Source organism: Haematobia irritans, chromosome 2 (genome assembly GCF_050003625.1).
Source record: "Haematobia irritans isolate KBUSLIRL chromosome 2, ASM5000362v1, whole genome shotgun sequence".
NCBI classification, from domain to species: domain Eukaryota; kingdom Metazoa; phylum Arthropoda; class Insecta; order Diptera; family Muscidae; genus Haematobia; species Haematobia irritans.
In genome coordinates, this window is record NC_134398.1 from 172,315,928 (window position 1) to 172,329,811 (window position 13,884).

The 13,884-nt window shown below is 32.7% G+C and overlaps 1 protein-coding gene across 8 annotated transcripts in view; it reads right to left on the bottom strand.

Annotated features, from left to right (window-relative positions):
• Positions 1-1,195: 1,195 nt before the first annotated feature.
• The window catches only part of Cda5 (Chitin deacetylase-like 5), a 393,370-nt gene continuing 380,681 nt past the window's right edge, over positions 1,196-13,884 (bottom strand). For all 8 annotated transcript variants that reach the window (XM_075296833.1, XM_075296832.1, XM_075296825.1 and 5 more), the window contains 3 exons: positions 8,414-8,851; positions 8,087-8,285; positions 1,196-2,769 (listed from right to left, as the gene is read on the bottom strand). In XM_075296833.1, the coding sequence (XP_075152948.1) occupies positions 2,602-2,769; positions 8,087-8,285; positions 8,414-8,851 (805 nt within the window). In that variant the 3' untranslated portion in view covers positions 1,196-2,601. The remainder of the gene's footprint in view (positions 2,770-8,086; positions 8,286-8,413; positions 8,852-13,884) is intronic.

Below are 13,884 nucleotides of genomic sequence, written 5' to 3' on the forward strand. Positions count from 1 at the left end.
ATTTTGGCAAAATTTTCTATTGAAATAACAGTTTGACCAAATTTCTATAAAAATAAAATTTTGACAAATTTTCTGTAGAAATAAAATTTTGACAAAATTTTCTATAGAAACAAAAATTGTAAACTAATGGTGTTTTCGTTTGGGGAAAAAAAGTGTTGCATACAAATGGTACAACATTTTATGGTGTTACCACAGTGTTGCCGAAACCCCTTGCAATGATAACGCCGTTTACGTGTGAAAACGAACAAAAAAGGTGCAACACTGATATAAAATGAAAACAAAAGAAATTTGGCGGAAATACTTTGATTATTATTAACAACTATTATTGGAATCCCATGCAAATTTTTCTTGAACTAAGGGAAGTTGTTAAAACTTTTGATTTTATATATTTTTAATGATCTTACTTCTACTTCAGAGTACAAATTAATTACATCCTGAACAAAGTTTTTAACTCGCCGTTGGTCATTCCGTCCAAGCAATGATGTTGTAACTTCTTCATCGTCGTCAGAAGAACTACTCTCCAATAGCGCATCTACAATGGTGCGGGCCAAAAAAACGCATTTGTTTTTGGCATTTTGCTATTATATTAAAAATATTTAATATCGAATTTTGTTGTCGCGGAACTAATCAATTGATATGCTTCTTCTTTGTAAATTAATCAGCTGTGTTGAAGAAATTGAAAAGCAACCACAATAAACGCGTCACGCACTTTGTTTTGTATTTGCAACAACGCTACTATTTAGGTCGAAGAATAAAAGCGTCTTCAGCGTCTGATTGAAAGTGTAACCATCTGCACCGTAGACCAGCTACGGTGTAAAATGGGTTGCACTTTTGCTCTTGCGATGGGTAAAACCTCGTCAATCGAACGTGCACATTTTGGGTAGGCTGCACTGAATTTTCCAATCGAATAAAAATTTTTGATTTATGGGGGTAAGGTGTAAAATATGCAACATATTCTTTACCAATCGAAATCACCATAAGATTTTTTTGTTTGCAAATTTTTTCCAAATTTTGGTAGATTATTTTTGGCTTGAGTGGCAATCGTGCTCAGGAATAACAATCAGTTTCGATAATAACAATATCCATGTTCGGATTCTGTTCAATTCAAACTTTAATTAAATTAGAAAATGGTTTTATTTATTTTTATGTTTTTTTTTTTAATCTAAAGATAAGATAATGAGGAAGAGAAAAACCATTATTTATATCAACATTATTGTATATATTTTTATTTCAATTTTGAAAGAGACTCTAAATAATATAAATTTCATGTTCAAACAAGGCAATGGTTCAAAATAATTAAGTACTTATTTGGAAATGCTTGGTCTATAGGAAAATTTTTTTATGTCCATAGAGCTATAGCAAAAAGAGGTTATTAGTAATAAAATTAAAAACAAAGTAGATAAAGGAGAATATGTGAAGAGAGAGTAATAAATTGGTGACAATATGGTATGGAATGTAATGGATTGGAGTGGAATGCCTTAATTATGCATTATTCCTAAAAAAAGAGTAATATTTTCTCGTTTTTTATCACATATTCTATACTATGTTATATGACAAACTTAATAATTAGAATTACATTTCATTTCGTTTTTAATTGTTGATATTTCTATTTTCATTAAAATAACATTTTTGTTTTATATTAATACATAATTATAATACAAATGTTTAACGAATAATAATTTTTGCAATATATTACATGGATTACATGGATTGCATAGATGGTTTATTATCAAAATTTGAAATTGCTTTCTATTTTTTTGTTTGTATTTAATACTAATATTGCGCTTAAATGTGGCCATATTTTTGAAATTTTCCCTTTTTGCCCAGACTCCAAGAGAGACTCCCTACTTGTTTTTCTTGGCGATGGGGGAAAACAACAAAAACATTAAAACTACAAATTACAAACTTATCAATTAAAAAATGATTTATTTGTTTTTTTTTTTATTCGAATCTATTAATTAATCATCTATCTATAATAATTATAAAATAACAAATTTTGAATAAATAATTTTGTTTAAAATTAAAAAAAAAAAATGAACACCGAAAAATATAATAAAATAAATAATTTTTCATTTCAAACAAAACATAAAACAAAAAAAAATTAAAATCGTTTTAATTTCCTTTTCTTCTCTTTACTTCTCACATCTTAGTTATAATGAAAATTTTACTAAAGAAAAATTTCTTAACTAAATTTTCTTGTTTTTTTCTTTGTCTAACTTAGTATTGGCTTAATTGGAGTAGAGTATTTAATTTAAAGAATATTACATTACTGTAATCTGTTCTTCATTTGTCCTTATAGAAATATTTTTATAAAAATTTTGTAAATATTTCAACTTAATTTATAAAAATGATAGAATGAATGAAATGCTTTTGAAAAGAAAAAACGAGTGAATATGTTCTCTTTTGTTTTGGAAGGTGACGGTTTTGAATAATGGACAACATTTTAGTTTTGTCTTAAAGTTTTTGTGCCTCTTTTTGTTTACTTAATTTTGTGTTTAAAAAGCCTAAAAAAGTGTATGTATATTTCGTTGATTGATCTTTTGTTTCGTTCTTAGTTTGCTTTATACTAGGTGATGTTTTTATGTTTAGTTGTCTGCATATTTACGCTGTCGAATCTTCAATGTCATTGTCAATGCGCGATGATCGTATACCCGTTTTTCCAGTCCATGGATAGATATCAGGACAAGGTTGACACGTCTTCATGTAGCGCACACCGGATTTGTGCCATAGATTACACACCTTAGGATTGTTACAACGTTTAGGACGATCCTAAAAATAAAATAAAAAAAAATAAAATTAATATTAAAATAAATATATAATTATTTATAATTTTTTTATAATAATTATAATACTTTATATAATGAGAATATTGACTACTACCCCCTACACTGAAAAACAGTGAACCAACCAGGAAGAAAACTTTCGGTTAATTTTAGAAAATTTTAAAAATTTTTATAAAATTTGAACTAAACCGTATTACAAACGCTGGCATCACGCCGATGTCACAAAAATAAGTAAATATTTTTCGACAAATTCAAGAAAATTTATTAGATATAATTAAGTTTTTTCACGTGGTAAATAAAATTTTGTAGTTTGAAGGAAAAAAATGGAGTTCAAAGTTGCAAGAACGTCTTTAGTGACATACGAAGTTCATGATGAACGCGTTTGTAGTAAAATTTACAAATTTAAAGAAATAATGAACTATTTTGTGAGAAATACGAATTTAGTCAATCTTTATGCTTAATTTGTATATAATTTTTTTCCCCGCTTTTTAGTTAATTTAACTAACGTACGCAAAACATTATTGGAGTAAAGGAAACTTTCTCCAAACATAATAATGTACTAAAATAAAGTTAAATTAGTTTTAGTGAATAGAGAGTTCACCTTTTTTGAGTGTATACTTCAACTCTGTGTTGCCAGTATTTTTCTGGCTCTATTCCCCAATTTAAATTACAATTCCTCACAAAAATCCCAAATAAAGTTATGACAAGTTTTTATGAAAAATATAATGATATAGGTTCTGCTGTAGTAATAATTTAAAAATTTAAAAAAATATAAAATTAACAGGTTGGCTGATGAGTCCCACATTTTTTGTCAAAATTAGTTTTTATTATTTAACATAGTTCCCTTCAAGAGCGATACAACGATTATAACGACCTTCCAATTTTTATACCCTCCACCATAGGATGGGGGTATATTAACTTTGTCATTCCGTTTGTAACACATCGAAATATTGCTCTAAGACCCCATAAAGTATATATATTCTGGGTCGTGGTGAAATTCTGAGTCGATCTGAGTATGTCCGTCCGTCCGTCTGTTGAAATCACGCTAACTTCCGAACGGAACAAGGTGTCGACTTGAAACTTGGCACAAGTAGTTGTTATTGATGTAGGTCCGATGGTATTGCAAATGGGCCATATCGGTCTACTTTTACGTATAGCCCCCATATAAACGGACCCCCAAATTTGGCTTGCGATTGCTCTAAGAGAAGCAAATTTCATCCGATCCGGCTGAAATTTGGTACGTGGTGTTAGTATATTGTCTCTAACAACCATGCCAAAAGTGGTCCATATCGGTTCATAATTATATATAGCCCCCATATAAGCCGATCCCCAAATTTGACCTCTGGAGCCTCTTAGAGGAGCAAAAGTCATCCGATCCAATTGAAATTTGGTACGTGGTGTTAGTATATTGTCTCTAACAACCATGCCAAAAGTGGTCCATATCGGTCCATAATTATATATAGCCCCCATATAAACCGATCCCCAAATTTGACCTCTGGAGCCTCTTAGAGGAGCAAAATCCATCCGATCCGGTTTAAATTTGGTACGTAGTGTTAGTATATGGTATCTAACAACCATGCAAGAATTGGTCCATATCGATCCATAATTATATATAGCCCCCATATAAATCGGTCCCCAGATTTGTCCTCCGGAGCCTCTTGGAGGAGCAAAATTCATCCGATCCGGTTGAAATTGGCAACGTGGTGTTAGTATAAGGCCGCTTATAACCATGCTATAATTGGTCCATATCGGTCTATATAGCCGATCCCCAATCACACAAAAATTGGTCCATATCGGTTCATAATCATGGTTGCCACTCGAGCCAAAAATAATCTACCAAAATTTTATTTTTATAGAAAACATTGTCAAAATGTTATTTCTATAGAAAATTTTGTCAAAATTTTATTTCTATAGAAAATTTTATCAAAATTTTATGTCTATAGAAAATTGTATCAAAATTTTATTTCTATAGAAAATTTTGTCAAAATTTTATTTCTATAGAAAATTTTGTCAAAATTTTATTTCTATAGAAAATTTTGTCAAAATTTTATTTCTATAGAAACATTTGTCCAAATTTTAGTTTTATAGAAAATGTTGTCAAAATTTTATTTTATCAAAATTTTATTTCTATAGAAACTTTAAACTTAGTTATATACGTATTCAATCTGCCTTTTTTGTTTAATATATACCACGTATGGACTATGCGGTATATATTACGGTGTTAGGAAGTTTTAGATACCTTGCCATCGGCAAGTGTTACCGCAACCCAAGTAATTCGATTGTGGATGACAGTCTTCAGTAGAAGTTTCTACGCAATCCATGGTGGAGGGTACATAAGCTTCGGCCTGGCCGAACTTACGGCCGTACATACTTGTTTGATACCATTTTGGTAGTACTCCTTCGGTTTTGCCTCAAAATAGGCCTCAGTTTCGGCGATCACCTCTTCATTGCAGCCATATTTTTTCCCTGCGAGCATCCTTTTGAGGTCTGAGAACAAGAAAAAGTCTCTGGGGCCAGATCTGGAAAATACGGTGGGTGGGGAAGCAATTCGAAGCCCAATTCATGAATTTTTGCCATCGTTCTCAATGACTTGTGGCACGGTGCGTTGTCTTGGTGGAACAACAGTTTTTTCTTCTTCATATGGGGCCGTTTTGCCGCGATTTCGACTTTCAAACGCTCCAATAACGCCATATAATATTTAGTCACTGTTGATGGTTTTTCCCTTCTCAAGATAATCGATAAAAATTATTCTATGCGCATCCCAAAAACAGTGGCCATTACTTTGCCAGTGGACTTTTGAGTCTTTCCACGCTTCGGAGACGGTTCACCGGTCGCTGTCCACTCAGCCGACTGTCGATTGGACTCAAGAGTGTAGTGATGGCGCCATGTTTCATCCATTGTCACATATCGACGGAAAAACTCGGGTGTATTACGAGTTAACAGCTGCAAACACCGCTCAGAATCATCAACTCGTTGTTGTTTTTGGTCAAATGTGAGTTCGCGCGGCACCCATTTTGCACGGAGCGTCCGCATATCCAAATTTGATGAATGATATGACCAACACGTTCCTTTGATATCTTTAAGGCCTCTGCTATCTTGATCAACTTCATTTTACGGTCATTCAAAATCATTTTGTGGATTTTTTTGATGTTTTCGTCAGTAACCACCTCTTTCGGGCATCCACTGCGTTCACCGTCCTCCGTGCTCATTTCACCACGCTTGAATTTTGTATACCAATCAATTATTGTTGATTTCGCTGGAGCAGAGTCCGGAAACTCATTATCAAGCCAAGTTTTTGCTTCCATCGTATTTTTTCCCCTTCAGAAAAGAGTATTTTATCAAAACACGAATAACAAAAGTTGCTTCACAAAAGACGCTCTATCTCACAAACTAATTGACTTACAGACGTCAAATTTTGATACGAATCATTTGAAGGTTGGTACTAAAGGGTGATACGGTCAAAATTTGGTCTATATAAACTTGACGTATTTCTTTCAATTTTGAATTTAAAAAACCTGAACACCCCTCATTTTGAAGGTGTGTGTGTGTGTAGAATGTTGCTCCTTTTTTGATTTTGGAATTCACTCTTCAGTTGTCAAAATGCCGTCCAAGCAAGAAGAGCAGCGTATCAAAATTTTGCTCGCGCATCGTGAAAATCCGAGCTACAATCGCACGCAAAGCTGGCAAAATTGCTAAAAGTTGCCAAATTAACCGTTACAAATGTAATTAAAGTGTTTGGGGAACGTTTGTCGACAGCCAGGAAGTCTGGATCGGGGGGAAATCGAAAACCGGAAGCCGCTGAGACGACAAAGAGAATTGCCGGTAGTTTCAAGCGAAACCCTAACCTCTCTCTCCGAGAAGCCGCAAATAAGCTGGGTGTATCGTCTACAACCGTGCATCGAGCCGGACTATCGACTTACAAGAAGGTAGTGACTCCAAATCGCGATGATAAAATACGACGGCCAAAGCGCGATCCCGGAGGCTGTACACGACGAGGCTGACGAAGTTTGACTGCGTAGTAATGGACGACGAAACCTACGTCAAAGCCGACTACAAGCAGCTTCCGGGACAGGAGTTTTATACGGCAAAAGGAAGGGGAAAGGTAGTAGATATTTTCAAGCACATAAAACTGTCAAAGTTCGCAAAGAAATATCTGGTTTGGCAAGCCATCTGTACCTGTGGCTTGAAAAGCAGCATTTTCATAGCTTCCGGGACTGTCAACCAAGAAATTTACGTGAAAGAGTGTTTGACTAAACGTCTGCTGCCTTTCCTGAAGAAACACGGTTGTTCCGTACTGTTTTGGCCGGATTTGGCATCTTGCCATTACGGTAAAAAGGCCATGGAGTGGTACGCCGCCAACAACGTGCAGGTGGTTCCCAAGGACAAGAACCCTCCCAACACGCCAGAGCTCCGCCCAATTGAGAAATACTGGGCTATTGTTAACCGGAATCTAAAGACGACCAAAAAACTGCTAAGGACGAGCAGCAGTTCAAGGCAAACTGGCTTTCTGCGGCGAAGAAGGTGGACAAGGTGGCTATACAAAATCTGATGGCAGGTGTCAAGCGTGAGGCCCGGCAATTCGGATGTGGAAAAGCGAAAGCCTAACTGAATATTTTTCCTGAATTTTATACTAATTGAACTTGAAAAAGAAATTTAATTTGATTTTTTAAATAAACGATTTCACCGATTTACACGCGTTTTCCCTTGACCAAATTTTGACCGTATCACCCTTTATATAATTTAATACTAGCGACGCCATCTATGTGTCAGTCCGGGGACTTATCAGTCAACCTGTTAAATTATAATAATTATAATATTTTTATATAATGAGAATATTGACTACAACCCCCTATACTTTAACTCTGTGTTGCCAGTATTTGTCTGGCTCTAGTTCCCAAATTTGGGCGCTTTCGTCCCCAAAAATTCCCTATTTTAAATAAAAATTCCTAACAAACAACCCCAACACATTTTTGAAATTTTTTTTTATGTAAAACATAATGAGATAGGTGCTGCAGATAATAAGTAATAATTTAAAAATTTAAAAAATATAAAATTATTGCCATAAAGGCTAGCGGGCCTGCAAGATCAAATCTTGTAACCATTTCTAGATCATATTCTCCACTGGCACTCTTATGTTTGCTGTTAAATAAAAAAGAACAAAGTTTCGATTGATTTCGAAAAAATCCCCACAAAAATTCTAAAATTTATGAAACTTCTCCAACTAAAAAATTTCGCATCCCATCTACAAAAAATATTGCCAATTAAGGGGGCTCCCCAATACTGGTAACATTGCTTGAACTTACCGAATAATCACATTGGAATGGCTGGAATGAATTGATTCTTGATAAAGGCGTTGGATCTCTGACCCATTGCAAAGCCTGCCAGTTTGTGACAATCCAAACATCAGGCATGGCATTGATAGCATCCAAGAATTTGATGAAACCTTCTTTATGATGAGGTTGTGTAAACCAAGCAGCATGATAGAACAAACCGAAAGGAGCTCTGCAATTAGAAAAACCAAAAAAAAAAAAAAAATCAAATCCAAATACGTTTCAAAAACCCTTAGTTTGATGTCATAAATTGGTGATATGTTTTATAACTAACATAAGTCATTTTAATTATCCTCTTACCTGTTTGTTGTATAATGCCTTTCGAAATTCTTCATAATCATTTTGGTTACACCTTCGGCATCAGAAGGATTGGAACAAGCATCACCCATGGAACAACGACCACCATTCAAATCTTGCCACATAACCATAGGAACTTGCCAAACGCCAGGATAACTTTTTGTGGGACATGGGGGGATCATGCAATCATGGAATATCTTATAGTCCAATGTATAGGGCCATGATGGTGGACGATTTTCATAAACGGGCATTGATGAATCATAGGTGAAATTCGAGTCATATAACATTTTGAACATTTTATTGCCACCAACAGAAAGGAAAGGAGCACGCATTCCTCTAACATCGGATAGTTTTACACCACCATAGGCTGATAGGATTTCACGTTGGCCAGCAACTTCACGGGTCCATTTCTTTTGGGAGAATTGTTCGCCAAAACTGTGACTGTATTTTGCAAATTGAAAAATAAAATTAGTTAGGATTTTTCACTACATCGTTGAATAGTTTATCCTTTACCCGTATTAGTATAGAAATATTTATGAATGTGCAATTTTGTTTTGTAGCTTGTGAAAATTAGTTTATAATGTTGTTTACAATATTTTTGCTTGTATGATTAAAAGTTCAATATGTTTTTTGTCTTGTATACTTACTTATTTTTTGGTTTTTCAAAGTTTAGTTTTTTAGTGTGGAATACAGGGGCATTTCCTGTGTCTTTCTTATAAAATTATCTATTTTTGGGGTAGGTATTGGTCTAGGGATATATAGCTCGATTTTTTCCTATTTTCAAATTTGACTAATCGACTTTTGAAATTTTTAATAATGTACTCAAATTGCCTCTTGCGGGCCACCGAAGACTTTCAATGAAATTTTCAAAAATTCTATATTGTATTTAAAGAGGTTTCTAGCAACAAAATGTGGAAGTTCTTCCTAAGAAATTACTTTTAATGTACATCCAAAACTGTTCTTCTAACTTGCACTTTAAAAGAAGTTCTTTTGAGGTGATATATAAAAATCCTTTGTTTTACGCTGTTTTCGTAATAAATTAAAAGATTCGTATTTGCATGAAAAATAAATAAAATAGAGCTTGTTTCCAAAAAATATTTGAAATGTAAACCAAATTGTTCCTCGTCTCACGTAGAATTTGCCGTAAAATATGTACTAGTACACTCAAAAAAAAAAAAGTTTACTTGGACCCACAAATTTTGACCTTCCTTTAAGGATTTTTGTATTGATTCCGAGCCCAAGATGCGGGTTCTTTAAAATAAGGACATTTTTTGCGACTTATCTGGCTTTAAATCTAGGATCTATAAAATTAAAATTAGGATACAGATCTCATTTATTGAATTTTCATTCTATTTTTCCGGTATATTAATAAAGTTATTTAGGTAACAGGTTGGCTGATAAGTCCCCTGTCTGGCACATAGTTGGCGTCGCTAGTATTAAATGCATATTATTTTTATATAGTACCAACCTTCAAATGATTCGTGTCAAAATTTGACGTCTGTAAGTCAATTAGTTTGTGAGATAGAGCGTCTTTTGTGAAGCAACTTTTGTTATTGTAAAAAAAAAATGGAAAAAAGGAATTTCGTGTTTTGATAAAATACTGTTTTCTGAAGAGAAAAAATACGGTGGAAGCAAAAACTTGGCTTCATAATGAGTTTCCGGACTCTGCCCCAGGGAAATCAACAATAATTGATTGGTATGCAAAATTCAAGCGTGGTGAAATGAGCACGGAGGACGGTGAACGCAGTGGACGCCCCAAAAGAGGTGGTTACCGACGAAAACATCAAAAAATCCACAAAATAATTTTGAATGACCGTAAAATGAAGTTGATCGAGATAGCAGAGGCCTTAAAGATATCAAAGGAACGTGTTGGTCATATCATTCATCAATATTTGGATATGCGGAAGCTCTGTGCAAAATGGGTGCCGCGCGAGCTCACATTTGACCAAAAACAATAACGTGTTGATGATTCTGAGCGGTGTTTGCAGCTGTCGATATGTGACAATTGATGAAACATGGCTCCATCACTACACTCCTGAGACCAATCGACAGTCGGCTGAGTGGACAGCGACCGGTGAACCGTCTCCGAAGCGTGGAAAGACTCAAAAGTCCGCTGGCAAAGTAATGGCCTCTGTTTTTTGGGATGCGCATGAAATAATTTTTATCGATTATCTTGAGAAGGGAAAACCATCAACAGTGACTATTACATGGCGTTATTGGAGCGTTTGAAGGTCGAAATCGCGGCAAAACGGCCCCATATGAAGAAGAAAAAAATGTTGTTCCACCAAGACAACGCACCGTGCCACAAGTCATTGAGAACGATGGCAAAAATTCTTGAATTGGGCTTCGAATTGTTTCCCCACCCAAAAAAAAAAAAAAAATTGGCTGCAATGAAGAGGTGATCGCCGAAACTGAGGCCTATTTTGAGGCAAAAAATTGGAAGGTCGTTATAATCGTTGTATCGCTCTTGAAGGGAACTATGTTGAATAATAAAAACAAATTTTGACAAAAAAATGTGTTTTTCCTTGGTCGAAGTAAAAAAAATAGTTTCTTAATTCCAAAATAACTTTAAACCAAAGATGCTAAATCCTCAAAATAAGTCTTAGCCTATATTTGAAGCGTTTTTATCTTAAATCTAAAGATTCAATATTTCAGTTAATTTAAGGACGATTTCTTTAAATCAAAAATGTGTTTCTTTACTTCATCGAAAATTTGCCTTAGCTTAAAGTCATGAAACTTTAGCGAAGGGACGCAAATTTTCAAAATATGTGTCCTAAATGTAATGAAAAAAAATTTTGAAGCAAAGATTGTAAATTTTCTTTTAATTAAAATTTCATTATTTTAAAGAAATTTGTGTGTAAATTGCGCATCCTAAAATTGAGGTTGCGTAATCTTTAATATCACGTAAATATTTTTTTCAGTGTATTGTTCGAAATGTCTTTACATTGACGCAGAAATCGAAAAAGTAATGAAAAAGTTTATATTTATAAGTTTTTTTTTACTAAAATAGCATCACATCTGAGAAATTAATGCCAAATCAATGAAGCGGTTGCTTAAAATGAAGATTTCCACCGACCAACAAAAAAAAGATATGTACCTGATATTAAAGAGTACGCAACCTTAATTTTAGAATGAGCAATTTACAAAACTTTACTTAAAATAAATTTTATAATCTTTGCTTTAAAATTTTTTTTTAATAAATTTAAGACATAAATTTCAGTCCCTCCGTTAAAGTCGTATGAATTTGAACTAAGGCAAATTTTCTTTAAAGTAAAGAAACTCACTTTTGATTTAAAGAAATCGTTCTTAAATTAACTGAAATATTGAGACTTAGATTTAATATAAAACCCCTTCAAATATAGGCTAAGACTTATTTTGAGGATTTAGCATCTTTGGATTTAAGTTTTTTTTTTGGAATTAAGAAAACATTTTTTACCTTGAAGTATCCGTTATAATTTATATTTTTAAACTTGCATTTGTTTGTGCATGAATAGCTTTGTTGATATACCGTGAAAAGAGAATGAAAACTCGACAAATGAGATCTATATCCAAATTTTAATTTTCTTGATCTTAAATTTAAAGCCAAATAGGTCGCTAAAAAATGTCTTTATTTTAAAGAAGCCACATCTTTGGCATGTAATCAATACCAAAATCCTTAAGGGAAGTTCAAAATATTTGGATTCAAGTAAACTTCTTTTTGAGTGTATGGCAAGCCCAAATGCCAGTTTAAAAATCCAAATTCAAAGTAAAAAATCTTTTCTTTATTCAAAAAAATAAAAAATAAAACAAAACAGTAAAATTATCAATAGATGATTTTTTTGACTTTAATTCAAAAATTCAGTATCTGTGAATTTAAAGATTATTACTTTAAATCAAAAATGTTTTTCTTTACTTTAAGAAAAAGTTTACTTTGTTTAAAGAAATACGACTTTAGTGGAGGGACACAAATTTCCAAGATTCGTGTCCTAAATTTAATGAAAAAAATTTGAAGCAAATTATAAATTTCCTTAAAAATTATTCTTCATATTGTATAAATTGGATGTCCTAAAATTTAGGTTGCATAATCGTTTATATTAGGACAATATTTTTTTTCACACAAAAAAAATTAAATTAGTATACAGATCACATTAGTCGAGTTTTCATAGGGTGGGCGTCAGGAAAAACTCAAAAAAACATACTTTTAAAATTGTTTATCTCTACATATAGACGTTTCGAATAAAACTAGTAAATATTTAGTTGCAAATCCCACGTCTACCGAAAAATGAATCGGCACACTTTTCACATATTTTTTGGAAATTGTCATTATATTACTTCCCAGCGAAAAAATGGAAGTACTTCTAAGGAAAAATGGAAGTACTTCTAAAATGGAACAAATTATTTAAAATTTGTCAAAAAAAATGCTGAATCCATTTTAGAAAAATTGGGATTTTTGGGAAATATTTGAGATCAAAAGTTTCGAACAAAGTTTAGAATGCATTAAAAATTATAAAAAAATATTTATTTGGCAAAATATCACAATTTTTTTTTGCAATTTATATCAAAAACACTGAATTCGTAATTTATATCAAAAACACTGAATGGACACCCGTCCTATGACAAGCCCATGTTAAATTCATAATGAAAATGTGCTTTTTGGATCCGAAAGTGGTGCAAAATTGACGCAGAAGCGATGAATTTAACATGGGCTTGTCATAGGACGGAAGTCCTCCATTTCAACAGCCGTGGCACCTAATTTGCATCACTTCTTTAGTTGTGATCCGAATTCAATGTTTTGGATGTAAATTAAAAAATTCTGTGATATGTTTTCAAATAAATAATTTTTATAATTTTTTACATTTTTTTGATGGATTCTAATGCTTGTCAGAAACGTTTGACGTCAAATATTTTCAAAAATTCACAATTTTTTCAGATTGGATGTAGCATTTTTTTCGACAAAATTTTAATAATTTGTGCCATTTTATGAATTCTTACTCGGTTTTTAACCTATTTGAAACACAAAAAAGTAAAATTACCCATTAAAAATATGAAAAAAGCATATTATTGAATAAAAAGAACTTCCTGTGTAGTTAAAATGAAGAACATCATTGGGAGTACATCTTCTGGAAGTGCTTTTAAAGTTGTGCCTTTGGAAGAACTTCCAAATTTTTTTGCTGGGTGGGTTATCCTTACTGTATTTTGTAGACAATAAAATTTATAAAAATTTAAATTTATGGCAAAAACTGTTTAAAACAGAGGATCACCTCAAAAAAATTCACTGAAAAAAATATTGTCGTGAGATTTCATGTCCTTAAAATACGAATGCAAATTTTGCTTAGCATAGAAGATGCATTACTCCAATACAAAGTTTTATTACTTGTCCAAAAGTCGATAAAATTTTCAATGAAGTCGTTTTATCCTTATAACTAAGTGATTTGACTTAAAAATGGGTATCATTACATGAAAGAATTTTTTACTTTAATAAATCAGAAAAATTC